At 44.7% G+C, this 17,500-nt stretch overlaps 1 protein-coding gene across 1 annotated transcript in view; it reads left to right on the top strand.

Annotated features, from left to right (window-relative positions):
• The window catches only part of LRR1 (leucine rich repeat protein 1), a 13,267-nt gene extending 442 nt beyond the window's left edge, over positions 1-12,825 (top strand). Inside the window, exons 2-4 of the mRNA XM_008052321.2 lie at positions 1,222-1,361; positions 5,965-6,686; positions 12,450-12,825. Of these exons, the coding sequence (XP_008050512.1) occupies positions 1,222-1,361; positions 5,965-6,686; positions 12,450-12,690 (1,103 nt within the window). The 3' untranslated portion in view covers positions 12,691-12,825. The remainder of the gene's footprint in view (positions 1-1,221; positions 1,362-5,964; positions 6,687-12,449) is intronic.
• Positions 12,826-17,500: the final 4,675 nt, after the last annotated feature.

The following is a 17,500-nucleotide window of genomic DNA, read 5'->3' as shown; positions in this document are numbered from 1 at the left end:
GGTTCCTGCGACTCTGGACGTACCGTGTTGTCACTGAGTGGTGCCTAACAGGCCCGCCCGTTTCAGGATCCCTAGCTTTCAGCCTGCGTGAAACGGCTGCACACGAAGGAGCAGTCCCGTCTGGGACACAGTCAAATAACCGTACGTTCGTTCAGTAAGTTATGTTTCTCCCAAAGCGTTTTCCCTAGATTTTTTTAGTCGAGTCGGAGTCTTACTCTGTCGCCCTGGAGGCTGGAGTGCAGGGGCACGCTCACGGCCCCCTCAGCCTCGACCTGCTGGGCGCCGGCGATCCTTCCGCCTCAGCCTTCCAAGTAGCTGGAACTGCAGGCGCGCGCCACATCACCCGCCTAATTCTTTTCATTTATTGTAGAGACGAGGTCTTGCCAAGTTGTCCGGGCTGGTCTTGAACCCCTGGGCTCATGCAGTCCTCTAACCTCCTCCTCACAGAGTGCTGGATTGACGGGCATGAGCCACCTCGCCCAGCTAACATTCTTTGAGCACTTATATGTCAGTCACTGTTCTGGCTTTGAGGTAGAGTAGTAAACATAGGAGACAATATTCCTGCTCTCTGGAGTTTCTATATAATCTCGTGAGAGGTGTGCCCACTAATGGACAGAGGTTATAAATTTAAAGGCAAGTAGCTATCACTGGCAACTTACTACGGCCACACCGTTGGAGTGGGAGAAGAGGAGCATTCTCCCAAAACACGGGAGATTCTGTTCTCATAAAAGAGTTGCAGGCCCGGTGCAGACTCATGCCTATAATCTCAGCACTTTGGGAGGCCAAGGTGAGAGGATTGCCTGAGCTCACAAGTAGGAGACCAGCCCAGGCAACCTAATGAGACCCCATCTCCACAATAAATCAAGAAAAATTAGCCAGGCTGATGGCACATGCCTGTGGTTCTAGCTACTTGGAAGGCTAAGGCGAAAGGATCCTGTGAGCCCAGCAGGCCTAGGCTGCGGTGGCAGTGAGCATGCCACTGCACTCTCGTCTGGAAGACAGAGTGAGACTCCAACTCAAAAAAAAAAAGAGTTACTAGACAGAACAATAACATCCATCTGCTAAATGAGGGGTATAACTACCTGATCGCTAAAAAAAAAAAAAAAAAAACCTGCAGAAAACCTTAAAACTATAAAACACTCAGATTTAAGGATTAAAAGCCAAACCAAAGCCTGGCAGAGTGACTGGCACATTCTAGCTGGAATAAATGTTATTGAATAACAATATCTAATTTTCTCCTTTGTTTCCCATTGGTTAAGCAGCTAAAGGAAAACGTTGAGCAGTTTTTCACCAAATTTGTGGATGAGGGGAAAGCCACTGTTCGGCTAAAGGAGCCTCCTGTGGATCTCTGTCTAAGTAAGGTATGGTATTAATAATAACATGAATGGTTAGGTGGTTTGGCTGTTATTTTCTTTAAATAAGACTTTGAGCATCCTAATATCTCTCATAGCTGAATATGACAGACTTCTGCAGGTATGTTTGAAGAGGCAGTGCTTAAGAGGCAGCTTCCTGGATGTGCTTGCGTTTTCTAAAAGGGCAGAGTTGCCTTAGTAAGATTTCTAGGCTGGGCATGGTGGCTCATACCTATAATCCCAACAATTTGGGAGGCCAAGGTGAGAGAATTGCCTGAGCCCATGAGTTCGAGACCAACCTGGGCAACTTGGTAAGACCTCATCTCTTTAATAAATCAAAAAATTAGCTGGGCATGGTGGCGTGTGCCTGTAATTCCAGCTACTTGGAATGCTGAGACAGAAGGATCACCTGAGCCAGTGCACTCCAACCTGGGCAATAGAGCGAGACTCCAGCTCAAAAGAAAAAGATCTCCAGGATGATGAGGAAAACTAGGTTTGCTTCTATGTCCAATATGGAACCTTAGCATTTTCTTAGACAGGAGCTCTATATGGCAAGTGGCACAATCTACAATTTGCCTGCTAAGCCACAGGTTACAAATCTAAGTTTGGTGTAAAAAAGGGATACAGCCGGGCATGGTGGCTCATGCCTATAATCCCAGCACTTTGGGAGGCCAAGATGAGAGGATTGCCTGAGCCCACGGGTTTGAGACCAGTCTGGGCAACTTGGCGAGACCCAGTAAATCAAAAAATTAGCCGTGCATTGTGGTGTGTGCCTGTAGTTTCAGGTCTGGCAACTTGGCTACAGTAAATCAAAAAATTAGTCGTGCATTGTGATTTGTGCCTGTAGTTTCAGGTACTTGTAAGGCTGAGGTGGAAAGATCGCCTTGAGTCCAGCAGATTGAGTTTCTGTGACTGAGTATGTCACTGCACTCCAGCCTGGGCAATAGAAAGATTCCAACTTTAAAAAAAAAAAAAGAGCTGGGCTCGGTGGCTCAGCCTGTAATCCCGCGCCTTTGGGAGGCTGAGGTGAGTGGATTGCCTGAGCCCACGGGTTCGAGACCCGCCTGGCAACTTGGCGAGACCTCATCTCTACAATAAATAAAAAAATCAGCTGGGTGAGGTAGCATGCGCCTGTAGTTCCAGCTCCCTTCATTTGCCAGTTACATTGTCCTTATTTCTCATCCTTTTTGAACTCTAGAATTTGACAGTGACAACTGTCCTTTTCTTTTTTCTTTTTTTTTCTGAGTTGGAATCATTCCATCGCCCAAGCTGGACTGTAGTGGCACGATTGATCACTGACTCACCACAGCCTTAACTTCCTAGGCTCAGGCAATTCTTCCTCAGCTTCCCAAGTAGCTGGGACTATAGGCACATGCCACCATGCCTGGCTGTTTTCAAAATTCTTTTTGTAGGGACGAGGTTTTGCTATGTTGCCTAGACTGGTCTCAAATTCCTGGGCTCAAGCAAGCCTCCCACCTCACCCTCCTAAAGTGTTGGGAATATAGGCATGAACCACCATGCCAGCACCTTTTCTTTCTTTCTTTTCTTTTTTTTGAGTCAGAGTCTCACTCTGTTGCCCAGGCTGGAGTGCAGTGACAGTCATGGCCACCGCAGCCTCAACCTGCTGGGCTCAGGCGATCCTTCTGCCGCAGCCTTCCAAATAGCTGGAACTACGGGCATGTGCCATCACACCCAGCTAATTTTTTGATTTATTGTAGAGACAAGGTCTTCCCATGTTGACTAGGCTGGTCTCGAACCCATGGGCTCAGGCAGTCCTCTCACCTCAGCCTCCAAAAGTGCTGGAATTACCAGTGTGAGCTACCACACCTGGCCCCTTTTCTTAATAAATCTTTTTTTATTGTGATTTTCTTTTATTGATACATAATTATTGTACAAATTTCTGGGATACGTATATTTTATTTTATTTTATTTATTTTGAGTTGAAGTATCACTGTTGCCCAGGCTAGAGTGCAGTGACATGCTCACAACCACCGCAGCCTCACCAAGTTGCCCAGGCTGGACTCGAACCCCCAGGCTCAGGCAGTCCTCTCACCTCAGCCTCCCAAGTGCTGGGATTACAGGCTAAGCCACGGCGCCCAACCACATGTGATTTTTTTTTTAATACATGCATATAGCCGGGTTCGGTGGCTCAGCCTGTAATCCCGCGCCTTTGGGAGGCTGAGGTGAATGGATTGCCTGAGCCCGCGGGTTCGAGACCCACCTCGGCAGCGAGACCTCATCTCTACAGTAAATCAAAAAATCAGCCGGGCGTGGTAGCGCATGCCTGTAATTCCGGCTACTCGGAAGGCTGAGGCGGAAGGATCGCCAGAGTCCAGCAGGTTGAGGCTGCGGTGGCCGGGAGCGGCCACTGCACTCCAGTCTGGATGACAGAGTGAGACTCCAACTCAAACAAACAAAAAAAATACATGCATATAACATGTAGTAATCAAAGTAATTAAGATACTCGGTTCCAGCTATTTGGAAGGCCAAGGTGGAAAGATCGCCTGAGCCCAGCAGGTCAAGGCTGCAGTGGCCGTGAGCATGTCCCTGTACTCTAGTCTGGGCAACACAGTGAGACGCCAACTCAGAAAAAAAAGCGATACTCACTGCTGCAAACATTTGATATTTCTTTGTGTTGGGAACATTCCAAATCTAACTATTTAGAAATATATAGAAAGTGATTGCTAATTGGCTGGGGTCGGTGGCTCAGCTTGTAATCCCGCGCCTTGGGAGGCCAAGGTAAGTGAATTGCCTGAACCTGCAGGTTCGAGACTCGCCTGAGCAACTTGGCGAGACCTCTCCCTACAATAAAAATCAAAAAAATTACCTGGGCGTGGTAGCGTGTGTCTGTAGTTCCAGCTACTTGGAAGGTTGAGGGGGAAGGTTTGCCAGAGCCCAGCAGGTTGAGACTGCGGTGGCTGGGAGTGGCCACTGCATTCCAGTCTGGGTGACAGTGAGACTCCAACTCAAAAAAAAAAAAAAAGAAAGTGATTGTTAATTAAGATATTTTAATTATATTTTCTCAATGATTAATAATATAAAGACTCTTTTTATGTGCTCGTCTGATCGTTTCTTATATTTTGCTGTTTTGTGGAGGTTGTTTTCTAACTCTTTCCTTCCTTGGTAGTTACGGTAGGGCACTAAACTGGTTTACTCAGTTTTCTCAGCCACTCCTTTGTTTCCTATCCTTAGCCACCTCTTCTGTCCCCAAAATGAAGGCTTTATATCAGTCCTCTGCCTATATTCTGTAATTCCCATAGCTCAACTGCGTGGGTGGCTCCCAAGTCTAAGCCACTACCCTCTACAGTACACACTTGACCCAGGTCTTCCCCAGACTTTCCTTATTCCTGCTTATTATTATTATTATTATTATTATTATTATTATTTTTGAGTTGGAGTCTCACTCTGTCACCCAGACTGGAGTGCAGTGGCCACTCCCAACCACTGTAGCCTCCACCTGCTGGGCTCCGGTGATCCTTCTGCCTCAGCCTTCTAAGTAGCTGGAACTATAGGTGCGCGCTACCACACCCAGCTAATTTTTTAATTATTGTAGAGATGAGGTCTTGCCAAGTTGCCCAAACGGGTCTCGAACCCGTGGGCTCAGGTAGTCCACTCACCTCGGCCTCCCAAAGTGCTGGAATTACAGGCTGAGACTCCTGCTTATTATTATTGTGTACTGTACTGCCAAAATGATTTAGCTCTTGTCATATATTCCTCATGCTTAAAATTCTTTAGTGATTTCCCACAGCTTAATCATGCCCTCTACCTTGTCTTGCCATCTGAGCTCATTTATAATCTATCCTCATACTATATTTTTATTATTTTACCCTGTACAGCTCCCACATTACAACAACATACTGTCATGTAACATAGTTTCCCAAACTTGCTGAAACTTATTCATCCTTCACCTGTAAACTTTAGGAAACTTCTAAAGTACCCTGCAAGTATTAGCTGTTTTTGTTAATGATTTCGTTCATATGCCACTTCATCAGTGATTTCTCTGGCTCACCAGTTGGCAACAATCTTTCTTGTCTTTCATGTTTTCTATCTCCTTCTTGCTCTTGAGAGGGCCATTGCTCTGCACAGCTCCTAGTCTTTTATGAATGGTACTCTGGGTGTTTTGCAGTATGCAACATGCATGGCCTTTCTCGGAGGCACTGAAGATTGGGTCAGTCCACTCAGATCTTAAGTGGAATATTTAATGCTTTCCTATCTTCTTTTATACTTTTTTTTTTCTTCTTACATTTTTTTCCATAACCCCCCTTATCTTAACATTTTTTTTCGAGAGATGAGATTTCTGTGCTAAAGCAATCCTCCTGCCGTGGTCTCCCAGTGCTGGGACTACAGGCATAAGCCACCATACCCGGCCCCTTTTATACTTTCGGTTCCCCATTGAACCATTTTATTTAGAATGTGGCTGTCCACATGATTTTTTTCAAAAGCTCTTAAAGTTGAAATTCAGTCAAAATACTAAAAGTTATTTTACAGCCAATTTCAATAAATCGTATCACTTTCATATATAACTCCGCAGAATTTGTTATGGGAAGAACTAACATGTATGCATTATCTGCAGTGGAGTTTATAATTTTACAATTTATTTTTGTTTGTTTAGGCCAATTCCAACAGTTTGAAGGGCTTTCTTTCAGCTGTGAGACTGGCTCACAGAGGTTGTAATGTTGACACACCACTCTCAGTGCTTACGCCAGTGAAGACTGCAGAATTTGAAAAATATAGAACTAAAATGGTAATCACATCGAAAAAGGACTATCCTCTAAGCAAGAACTTTCCATATTCTCTGGAACATCTTCAGACTTCTCATTGTGGGCTTGTCCGAGTTGATATGCGAATGCTTTGCTTAAAAAACCTTAGGAAATTGGACTTGAGTCACAACCATATAAAAAAGCTTCCAGCAACAATTGGAGACCTCATACACCTTCAAGAACTTGACCTGAAAGACAATCACTTGGAGTCATTTAGTGTAGCCTTATGTCAGTCTACACTACAGAAGTCACTTCGGAGTTTAGATCTCAGCAAGAACAAAATCAAGGCACTCCCTGTGCAGTTTTGCCAACTCCAACAACTTACAGATTTAAAAATTGATAATAATGAATTGATTAGATTTCCTTGCAAGATAGGACAACTAACAAACCTTCGCTTTTTGTCAGCAGCTCGAAATAAGCTTCCTTTTTTGCCTAGTGAATTTAAAAGCTTATCCCTTGAGCACGTGGATCTTTTTGGAAATACTTTTGAACAACCAAAAGTCCTTCCGGTTATAAAGCTGCAAGCTCCGTTAACTTTATTGGAATCTTCTGCACGAACTGTATTAAATAATAGGTAAGATTTTAGTAGTCACAAAATGTGGTACTTTTTATAGCATCCAAGTATTCTCATCAAACCCAGAGTAATAAAGTCTAGCATAGCTTACAATGCTGGCACAATCTGACTCCTTGCTGTAATGGCCTTGCTGTTCCTTACCTGTGCTTAGAATGGTTTTTCTCTAGTAAGTCTTGTAACTCCTTCATTCAGTTCTCTGCCCAAGTATCATCCCAGAAAGGTCTTACCTGTCCTATTTTAATGTGGTGTTTTTTGATGGTTTGTTTGCTGTCAGTTTCCCCCCCCCCCCCCACTGTGGGCACATATATTAAGCTTGATTTTCCACTATTTCTCTAGGATCTAAAATGTGGTATCCCCTGCTCCTGGCCTTTATTAGGCACTTAATAAGTAGTTGAATGAATGAATGGCACTATTTCTCAAAGTCTCTTCCCCTGACCAGCAGCATCAGTGTCACCTGAGAACTTGTTAGAGCTGTTCTTAGGCTACATCCCAGACTTGCTGAATTAATAACTGAGAGAGTATGGTCCAGCTATCTGTGTTTTAATAAAGTCTGAGATATGGTGGATTTGTGTAATCCCAAAACTTTGGAACGCCAAGGTGGGAGCATTACCTGAAACCAGAAGTTCAAAACCAGACTGGGCAACAAAGCAAGACTCCGTCTTTACAAAAAATTAAAAATTAGCTTGGTTGGGTGGCACACTTCTGTAGTCCCAGCAACTCTGGAGGTTGAGGCAGGACTGCCTGAGCCCAGGAAGTTGAGTCTGCTGAGGGCTTGATCACACCACTGTACTCCAGCCTGGACACCAGAGTGAGCCATTTTCTAAATAAATTAAATAAATTTAAAAAATAACTTCTCCAGGTGATTCTAATGTACCCTAAAGCTTGAGAACTTCAATCAGACATAGTGGTGAAGTTTGGTTTTTGGGGTCAGACTTGGGTTTGATTCCTCATTTTGTCTCTTTGGCAAGTTATTTAACGTTTTTTTCTTTTTCTTTTTTTTGTTTTGAGTTGGAGCCTCACTCTGTTGCCCAGGCTGGAGTGCAATGGCACACACTCACAGCCACTCCAGCGTCAACCCGCTGGGCTCCAGCAATTCTTCCACCTCACCCTTCCAAGTAGCCAGAACTACAGGTGCGCTCTACTTCACCTGGCTAATTTTTTTTTTTTTTTGAGTTGGAGTCTCAGACTGTCGCCCACACTGGAGTGCAGTGGCACGCTCCCGGCTACCGCAGCCTCGACCTGCTGTGCTCCGGCGATCCTTCCACCTCAGCCTTCCAAGTAGCTGGAACTACAGGTGTGCGCTACCACGCCTGGCTATTTTTTTTTATCTTACTGTTGAGATGAGTTCTTGCCAAGTTGCCAGGACCGGTCTCAAACCTGTAGACTCAGGCAGTCCACTCGCCTTGGCCTCCCAAAGTGCTGAGATTATAGACTGAGCCACCAAGCCCAGCCTATTTAACCTTTTTGATTCAGTATTCTCATCTGTGAAATGTGAACGCTAATACCCACTTTACAGAGGTGTGAAGATAAATGAACTGATGTAATGCCAAAGCATTTGGCCTATAGTAGGACTTATAACTGGTTTTTATCCCCTTGTCTTTGAACACTTGGTTTCGTGAGACCCTGAATGCCAGTTACTCATTTTGTTCATGCTTCCTTAATGTAAGTGTGGAAACTGAGATGTGGACCAAAGTATTACTGAGTGCCTATAAAATAGTAGGAAAATACTATTTCAAATAAGAGGTTCTTAAATTTTTTATTTTTTATTTTATTTATTTATTTATTTATTTTTTTGAGTTGGAGTCTCACTCTGTCGCCCAGCCTGAAGTGCAGTGGCCGCTCCCGGCCACCACAGCCTCGACCTGCTGGGCTCCAGCAATCCTGCCGCCTCAGCCTTCCGAGTAGCCGGAATTACAGGCATGCGCTACCACGCCCGGCTGATTTTTTGATTTATTGTAGAGATGAGGTCTCGCTGCCCAGGCGGGTCTCGAACCCGCGGGCTCAGGCAATCCACTCACCTCAGCCTCCCAAAGGCGCGGGATTACAGGCTGAGCCACCGAGCCCGGCTTCTTAAGTTTTTTTAAAAGGGGAGGTGCTCTTAATAAAACTAACCAATGTTAAGGATTCAGAAAAATGCAGACATGAGTACACAGAATTTTGCACCACTGAAACCCAATCCAATCCAATCCAACCCAATCCAATCTTCCCTCCTCACCATTCCCAGTGAAGGAACTTTTCTTCTAAAGCTGTTCTCAAACTTTAGTTTGCATTTAGAATAATGTGAAGAGCAGCCAGGCGAGGTGGCTCACACCTATAATCTCAGCACTTTGGGAGGCTGAGGTGAGAGGATTGCCCAAGCTTATGGGTTCGAGACCACCCTGGGCAACTTGGCAAGACCTCATCTCCACAGTAAGTCAAAAAATTAACCGGGCATGATGGTACACACCTATAGTTCCAGCTACTTGGAAGGCTAAGGTGGAACGATTGCCTGAACCCAGCAGGTCAAGGCTGCAGTAGTTGTGAGCATGCCACTGCACTCCAACTTGAGCAACAGCTGGATTCCGGTGATCCTTCTGCCTCAGCCTTCCATATAGCTGAAACTACAGGCGTGCACTACCACGCCCAGCTAAATTTTTGGTTTATTGTGGAGACGAGTTCTTGCCAAGTTGCCCAGGCTGGTCTTGACGCTGTGGACTCAGTCAATCCACTTGCCTCGGCCTCCCAAAGTGTTAGGATTACAGGCTGAGCCACCGAGACTGGCCAAGGAGCTTTTAAATAATATAGATGAGATATATGCCTAGATTCAACTTCAGACCAACTAGTTCAGAATTTCTGGAGATGGGCCCCTTTTATGGTGTATTTATTTAATTTTGAGTTGGAGTCTCACTCTGTTGCCCAGGCTGAAGTGCAGTGGTACGTTCACGGTCACTGCAGCCTCAACCTGCTGGCTGAAACAATCTTTCCACCACAGCCTTCCAAATAGCTGGAACTGCATCGACCTGCTGGGCTCCGGCGATCCTTCCGCCTCAGCCTTCCAAGGAGCTGGAACTACAGGCGCGCACTACCACGCCCGGCTAATTTTTGATTTATTGTAGAGATGAGGTCTCGCCAAGTTGCCCAGGCGGGTCTCGAGCCCGCGGGCTCAGGCAATCCACTCACCTCAGCCTCCCAAAGCGCGGGATTATAGGCTGAGCCGCCGAGCCCGGCTTTGCCTCTATTAATATAGCTTCTTGTAAGGTGACTCTCACCTTTACTGAAGTATAATTTGGCATGGTTTCAGCCCCCTTATTTTATTTTATTTTATTTTTTGAGTTGGAATCTCACTCGGTCGCCCAGACTGGAGTGCAGTGGCTGCTCCCGGCCACCGCAGCCTCGACCTGCTGGGCTCCGGCGATCCTTCCGCCTCAGCCTTCCAAGTAGCCGGAATTACAGGCATGCGCTACCACGCCCAGCTGATTTTTTGATTTATTGTAGAGATGAGGTCTTGCTGCCCAGGCGGATCTCGAACCTGCGGGCTCAGGCAATCCACTCATCTCAGCCTCCCAAAGGCGCGGGATTACAGGCTGAGCCACCGAGCCCTGCTAGCCCCTTTATTTTAAAAAGAATATAGATCCTGGCCAGGCACAGTGGCTCATGCCTATAATCCCAGCACTTTGAGAGCTGAGGTGAGAGGATTGCCCGAGCTTTCTGGTTCGAGACCAGCCTGGGCAATTTGGCAAGACCTCATCTCTACAGTAAATCAAAAATTAGCCGGACGTGGTGGCATGTGCCTGTAGTTTCAGCTACTTGGAAGGCTTAGGCGGAAGGATTGCTTGAGCCCAGCAGGTCGAGGCTGTGGTGGCTGTGAGCATGCCACTGCTCTCCAGCCTAGGCAACAGAGTGAGACTCCGACTCAAAAAAAAAAAAAAAAAAAAAGCAAGCCGCCTCGGTGGCTCAGCCTATAACCCTGCACCTTTGGGAGGTTGAGGTGAGTGAATTGCCTGAGCCTGCGGGTTCGAGACCTGCCTGGGCAACTTGGTGAGACCTCATCTCTACAATAAATCAAAAATGAACCGGGCGTGGTAGAGCGCGCCTGTAGTTCCAGCTACTTGGAAGGCTGAGGCTGAAGGATCGCCGGAGCCCAGTGGTCGAGGCTGCGGTGGCCGCGAGTGGCCACTGCACTCCAGTCTGGGCGGCGGAGTGAGACTCCAACTCAAAAAAAAAGAGTATAGATCCAAAGCCAATGCAGCAATACCTGTTATCTAGCTGTTGATAAATGGTCCTAATTACTGATTCCAAACACAAAGTTACCATCTATTAGGAAAATCTGTGAGAATTTAAGTTATGTTAGAAAATAAAGTTTTTAACTATTACCTGTTTCCTCAGGCTATAAAGATTTCTTCTGAGAAAGAATGGTGTAAATGTGTGGCAGGGTTTTAAAGAAATAGTTATACATCAGCAACAAATTAATGCATTCTTTTTATGAAAAATAAATTGCAGGCCAGGCATGGTGGCTCATGCCTGTAATCCCAGCACTTTGGGAGGCTGAAGTGAGAGGAATGCCTGAGCCCACAGGTTCAAGCCCAGCCTGGCAAACTTGGCGAGACCGTGTCTCTACAATAAATCAAAAAATTAGCCAGGCGTGGTGGCTTGTGCCTGTAGTTCCAGCTACTTGGAAGGCTGAGGTGGAAAGATTACCTGAGTCCAGCAGGTCGAGGCTACAGTGGTCATAAGCATGGCACTGTACTCCAGCTTGGGTGACAGAGTGAGACTCTGACTCAGAAAAAAAAAAGAAAAAGAAATTGCAAATAGGACCAATCCTAGATTCCCTACCAAAGGTAATTCTATTTTTTATTTGATGTGTATCTCTTTAGAGTTTTCTGATAGGGTTTTTAACTCTACTTTAAGTTATAAGAGTAGGCTTATTTATTTGTTGAAAAATAGCTAGGCTGATCATGGTGGCTCATGCCTGTAATCCCAGCACTTTGGGAGGCAAGAGGATTGCCTGAGCCCAGGGGTTCGAGACCAACCTTGGCAACATAGTGAGACCTCATCTCCATTGAAAGCAAAACAAAATATCAACAAGAACTTCAAAAACTGCAACATTCATCATTCTTTCTGAATTAAATTATAAATGTCTTAAATTGTTTTAAAAAATTTCCCTTTTAAACAATTGATGCCGAGGATAGTATTTATAAAGGACAGATGACTTTCTATTTTAGGGTGTTATGATATAAGGGGTCATGCTGAAAGATATTTTATGGAGTGATATCTTAGATTTAAAATATGTCTTACGCCCTTTTTAGTACATTTCTATTGTTTGTTTTTTTTTGAGTTGGAGTCTCACTCTGTCGCTCAGACTGAAGTACAGTGGCTGCTCCCCACCACTGCAGCCTCGACTTGCTGGGCTCCGGTGATCCTTCCGCCTCAGCCTTCCAAGTAGCTGGAACTACAGGCGCGTGCTACCTCGCCCGGCTAGTTTTTGATTTATTGTAGCGATGAGGTCTCGCCAAGTTGCCCAGGTGGGTCACGAACCCGCGGGCTCAGGCAATCCGCTCACCTCGGCCTCCCAAAGCACTGGGATTACAGGCTGAGCCACCGAGCCTGGCACATTTGTATTGTTTTTATTCATTGGGAAGATAAGCAATATACTGAGTCATTTGAGTAATAAAGTAACTTCATTTTTCCATTGTTATACTTTAGTGTCCTTAATAATTTGTGTTATTACATGAAGTTCTGAATATTAACATGTTTAAAATATTTTTAAACATTTTTTTCCACTAGGATTCCATATGATTCTCGTATCATTCCATTCCATCTTTGCCAAGATTTGGATACTGCAAAAACCTGCAGTTGTGGAAGATTTTGTCTGAACTCTTTCATTCAAGAAACTAGGACTATGAATCTACACTCTGTTGCTCACACAGTGGTTTTAGTAGATAATATGGGCAGTACTGAAGCATCTATTATCTTTTACTTCTGTTCTCTAGACTGTTATGTAAATTTCTCTGATGTATTGAAGTAATAAGTGATACCTCAAAAAGAAATTTCATTTAATTAAAGATCAGCTTGGGATACATACATGATTTAACTGTGTCATACTGGAGAAAGTGAAGCTTTTTGTATACTTGTATAAGAGGAAGAATGTGTGTTATTCAAACATTATAAGTAATTTGCCTCTAAAACTTAATTTTTTTTTTTTTTTTTTGAGTTGGAGACTCACTCTGTCGCCCAGACTGGAGTGCAGTGGCCACTCCCGGCCACCGCAGCCTCGACCTGCTGGGCTCCAGCGATCCTTCCGCCTCAGCCTTCCAAGTAGCTGAATTACAGGCATGCGCTACCACGCCCGGCTGATTTTTTGATTTATTGTAGAGATGAGGTCTCGCTGCCCAGGCGGGTCTCGAACTCGCGGGCTCAGGCAATCCACTCACCTCAGCCTCCCAAAGGCACGGGATTACAGGCTGAGCCACTGAGCCCGGCTAAAACTTTACTTTTATTAAAACGAATTTTAATTAATGTTGGAGTTCACTTTTTTCAGTTTACTGCACTTGTGTTGACTTCAGCCCGGAGTTTCCAGAATGCGTTGTGGGCTTAGCTTTTACTGTTAAACAGATGTTGATCCCAATTACTCTGTTCATAAGAATTTTATCAACTCTCTTATTGCATTTCAATTAAATAAATTTGAGTTTCTGTATGCAGAAAATATGCCTTGGAGGACAAATATGCTCTAGATCAGAGGTGTCCAATTGTTTGGCTTCCCTGGGTCGCATTGAGTAAAGAGGAATTGTCTTGGGCTGTGTATAAATTATATAATAAAGTTAGTATGTGCATATTACATATATATATAAAATAAGGCTTTTTCAATGTACTTATTTTAAAGATGTGGGGTACAAATTCAGGGTTAGGTATACAAATGTTAATTATGCAGGTACCTTGTCGATGAGGTGCGCCCCCCATCCTTTTCCCGGCAGATTCCCACTACTGCCAATCCCACCCAAGACTTTAAAAAAATTCTTTTATTATAAAGTTTAAAAAAAAGAACAATATAAAAGTAGTGGGATAAAACTCATGTATCAATGTCTAGTTCAGTGGAAGTGGTTGTAATTCTTAGTTCTCAAGATGTTTTTCAGAAACGTTTGTTAGAATTTTGTTCTCTGTGAGCTTCATAATTGAAAATAGCTGCTCACAAGTGTATGTGCTGCCAAAAAGCGATATCATAAATAAGGCATGATTGTGAACTTCAAAAATGGAGCTACCCATGGGCTCATGAAAAAAATAAACGCTAAAAAACATGTAATTTGTGGGGCTGCATTATTAGCTGTTCTGGGGCCACGTGCAGCCCATGGGCTACAGGTTGGACATGGCTGCTCCAAATTATAGTGAAAACTTGTTATGGCCAGGCTCGGTGGCTCAGCCTGTAATCCCGTGCCTTTGGGAGACTGAGGTGAGTGGATTGCCTGAGCCCGCGGGTTTGAGAGCCGCCTGGGCAGGCGAGACCTCATCTCTACAATAAATCAAAAAAATTAGCGGGCATGGTAGTGTGCACCTGTAGTTCCAGCTACTTGGAAGGCTGAGGTGGAAGGATCGCCGGAGCCCAGCAGGTTGAGGCTGCGGTGGCTGGGAGCGGCCACTGCACTTCAGTCTGGGCAACAGTGAGACTACAACTCAAAAAAAAAGAAAACTTGTTATGGTATGAAACTATATATGTTTTTAAGTATGCCACCTTTTGTGTTTTTCAGCTGTATTACTTAAATATGGGGTTTATATTTGCCAAGCGTAAAGTAGGAATTGTTTTTTAGGCAGACTTTAGCTATTATAAATTTTATATTGTTCACACAAACTTGTGATGATTTCTTTTTTTCTTTTTTTGAGTAGGAGTCTCACTCTGTTACCCAGGCTGGAGTGCAGTGTCACACTCACTCCTCGATCTGCTGAGCTTAAGTGATCCTTCTGCCTCAGCCTTCCAAGTAGCTGGAACTACAGATGCATGGCACCAGGCCTAGCTAATTTTTTGTGATTTTATTGTAGAGTTGAGGTCTCACCAAGTTGCCCAGGCTGGTCTAGAACCCCCAGATTCAGGCAATCCTCTCGCCTCAACCTCCCAAAATGCTGGAATTACAGGCTAACCCACCATTCCCTGGCATTACTTGTGATTTTTAAGTTTTTTTATTTTAGTGGTTAGGTGAAAGGAGCAGAAAATTGATACTTTCTACCAATTACATCCTGTATTATTTTGAAGGTTTTTCTTTTTTGCCGTTTATTATTTGGTCATTAAATATGTTTACATGTTTAATTTTAAAAATAACAGTAACACACCAGTTAAATGCTTATTTGAACTAAGGCAGAAGGAATGGAAAAGTAAGCAACTTGAAAGTATAATAAAAATAAAATCAGTATTAACTTTCATTCTGTTCGTTCCCACTGCCTACTTCAAATCAGCTTCTGACTAGATCACTTACAATAGCCTTAAAATCAGTTTTTATGACCAAAGTAAAGAGTAAAACTTCCTGGAGGAAACCCTCTCTAGTGTTAACATCACATAATCGCCGTTTTGGGTTTGGAAGTAGGTTCTCTGTAAGAGACTGCCTCCTTCCTTTGTCTTCCTAAAGTTTGGGGTATTTTTTGCTTTTTGAAAATTCAAGTACTCCTGAGTAGATGCTGTTTAAAATATTAGAACATTTTAATTAAAACTTTATTCATGGCCAAATGCGAGGGCTCACGCCTATAATCCCAACACTTTGGGAGGTAGAGGTGAGAGGATTGCCTGAGCCCACGGGTTCGAGACCAGCCTGGGCAACTTGGCGAGACCTCATCTCTACATTAAACCAAAAAATCAGCTGGGCGTGGTGGTGCGTACCCATAGTGAGAGACTCCAACTCAAAAAAACCAAAAAAATTTATTCATATATTATCTTCAAAACAGTTTCTACTCGGAGCTGGTTCTCTGAGATACACTAGACATTGGTCGAAAGGAATAATTAATTATTGGTCAGTTTAATTCTAGCAAAAAAAAGTATGTAACGCAAATGTGTTGGGTTTTTTTTTTTCGAGTTGGAGTCTCTCACTCTTACTCAGCCTGGAGTGCACTGGCACACTCATGACCACTGCAGGGTTAACCTGCTGGGTTCAGGCGATCCTTTTACCTCAGCCTTCCAAGTAGCTGGAATTACAGGTATGCGCCACCATGCCCAGTTAATTTTTTTTTTGTTGTTGTTGGAGTCTCACTGTGTCACCCAGACTGGAGCGCAGTGGCCGCTCCCGGACACCGCAGCCTCGACCTGCTGGACTCCAACGATCCTTCCGCCTCAGCCTTCCAAGTAGCTGGAACTACAGGCGCGCGCTACCACCCCTGGCTCATTTTTGGTTGATGTAGAGATGAGGTCTCACCAAGTTGCCCAGGTGGGTCTCCAACCCACGGGCTCAGGCAGTCTACTCACCTGAGCCTCCCAAAGCGCTAGGATTACAGGCTGAGCCACCAAGCCTGGCTCCCAGCTAATTTTTTGATTTACTGTAGAAACGAGGTCTCACCAAATTGGCCAGGCTGGTCTCGAATCCCTGGGCTCAGGCAATCCTCTCACCAATGCCTCTCAAAGTGCTGAGTTTAGAGGCGTGAGCCACTGCTCCTGGCTGCAAATATGTCTTAAATAAAAAGAGCTGCCATTTATCTGATCCCTACTTTGTTCCAGTTGGTTTATATACAGCATTTTGAGTTGAAATCTCACTCTGTCGTATAGGCTGGAGTACAGTGGCACACTCACAGCCACTGCAGTCTCGACTCACTGGGCTCAGGCGATCTTTTTGTCTCAGCCTTGCAAGTAGCTGGAACTTTAGGTACACGCTACCATGCCCAGTTAATTTTTTGATTTATTGTGGAGACGAGATCTCACCACGTTATCCAGGCTGATCTCAAGCCCGTGGGCTCAAGCAATCCTCTGTAGTTCTGGCTACTTGGAAGACTGAAGCAGAGAGATCTCCATATGCTGTGATGGCCATGAGTGTGCCACTGCACTCCAGCCTGGGCAACAGAGTGAGACTCCCAAAAAGAGTGATGGTGTTATATTTATTTATTTAGAGTTGGAGTCTCACTCTGTTGCCCAGACTGGAGTGCAGTGGCCGCTCCCGACCACCGCAGCCTCGACCTGCTGGGCTCCGGCGATCCTTCCGCCTCAGCCTTCCAAGTAGCTGGAACTACAGGCGCGCGCTACCACCCCCGGCTCATTTTTTGATTTATCGTAGAGATGTGGTCTCGCCAAGTTGCCCAGGTGGGTCTCGAACCCATTGGCTCAGGTAATCCGCTCACCTCGGCCTTCCAAATCGCAGGATTACAGGCTAAGCCACTGAGCCTGGCTCACTTTGTTATTATTATTATTCTAACTACTCTAGTCATCTCCATGTAAATATGTTAGTCATGTACATAAAGCAGCTCTCACTCTCTTGCCCAGGCTATAGTACAGTGGCACGAGCATAGATCACTGCAGCTTCAAACTCCTGGGCTCAAGTGATACTTCTACCTCAGCCTCCTGTGCAGCTGGGACTAAAGGCACATGCCACCAAACCCAGCTAATTTTTGTTGTTGGGTGGACTGTGTTGCTATGTTGCCCAGACTGGTCTTGAACCTCTGGTCTCAATCTCCCAACTCAGGTGTCTGAAGTACTAGGATTACAGGCATAAGCCACTTTAACTGGCTTCTGAATTTGTCCTCTTATCCCCCCAGTTTTTCCTTTCACTTGATACTCGTTCTTTCTTGTCTTTTATAATTCCATTCTGTTTTCATAGTTGCTCACCTTCTCAACTCCCCTCACAACTGTCAGTTCTAACATTTGAGTACCTCTGAGT

Source organism: Carlito syrichta, unplaced genomic scaffold, assembly GCF_000164805.1.
Source record: "Carlito syrichta isolate Samal-C Ts95f unplaced genomic scaffold, Tarsius_syrichta-2.0.1 Scaffold272467, whole genome shotgun sequence".
NCBI classification, from domain to species: domain Eukaryota; kingdom Metazoa; phylum Chordata; class Mammalia; order Primates; family Tarsiidae; genus Carlito; species Carlito syrichta.
The sequence above is the reverse complement of the archived record's forward strand: the minus strand, read 5'-3'. Positions and strand labels throughout refer to the sequence as shown.